Source organism: Gekko japonicus, unplaced genomic scaffold (assembly GCF_001447785.1).
Source record: "Gekko japonicus isolate JY-2015 unplaced genomic scaffold, Gekko_japonicus_V1.1 scaffold5466, whole genome shotgun sequence".
NCBI classification, from domain to species: Eukaryota; Metazoa; Chordata; class Lepidosauria; order Squamata; family Gekkonidae; genus Gekko; species Gekko japonicus.
The window spans coordinates 41,636-42,200 of NW_015171664.1; the positions used below are offsets into that span (position 1 = coordinate 41,636).

Below are 565 nucleotides of genomic sequence, written 5' to 3' on the forward strand. Positions count from 1 at the left end.
AAAAAAACGTGTGAGCTGGAGGCTAAGAAACTGTGAGCTAGCTCACACTAACTCTGCTTAGAGGGAACACTGGTTCAGACCCCATCGAGGTGTATTTATAATTGGGATTTCTGGCTCCGATGCGCATCACTTTGCCCTTCTGGTCCGCCACACCCCCCCTCCACCGTTACCCCCCCACCCCAGCCCCGTGGGCACACTCACCACTATATGGACCGGCGGCAGACCCTTCAGCATGGCGTCCGGAGCCAGGAGGGGCGACATGAAGGGGTTCTTGAAGATGGGCGACAGTTCCACGTGCAGGCGGGGGGCCGTCTGGTCGGAGCGCAGGGGCTCAAAGCCGTCCGGGAAGATCAGCCGGTGGTCCTGGTCCTTGCCGGGGGCCGCGTCTTCCTGCTTGCCCTTGCTGAGAAAGAAGCCGGACTGGTGTTGCCCCGAGGTCCAGGAGGGGCTCGGGAGGCAGCTCGGGTCCAGGGCCGAAGGCTCGGTGACGTGGGAGAGGTTGTGGCAGGTTTGGCTCTTGCGGGACTCTCTGGAGGAGGGCCTGGATTTCAGGGCCGCATCCGAG

At 62.5% G+C, this 565-nt stretch overlaps 1 protein-coding gene across 1 annotated transcript in view; it reads right to left on the reverse strand.

The window, feature by feature from the left end:
• The window catches only part of LOC107117837 (hormone-sensitive lipase-like), a gene marked incomplete at its 5' end in the record, with an annotated part of 24,066 nt that overhangs the window by 14,296 nt on the left and 9,205 nt on the right, over positions 1–565 (reverse strand). Inside the window, one exon of the mRNA XM_015420001.1 lies at positions 202–563. Coding sequence (XP_015275487.1) covers positions 202–563 — 362 coding nt within the window. The remainder of the gene's footprint in view (positions 1–201; positions 564–565) is intronic.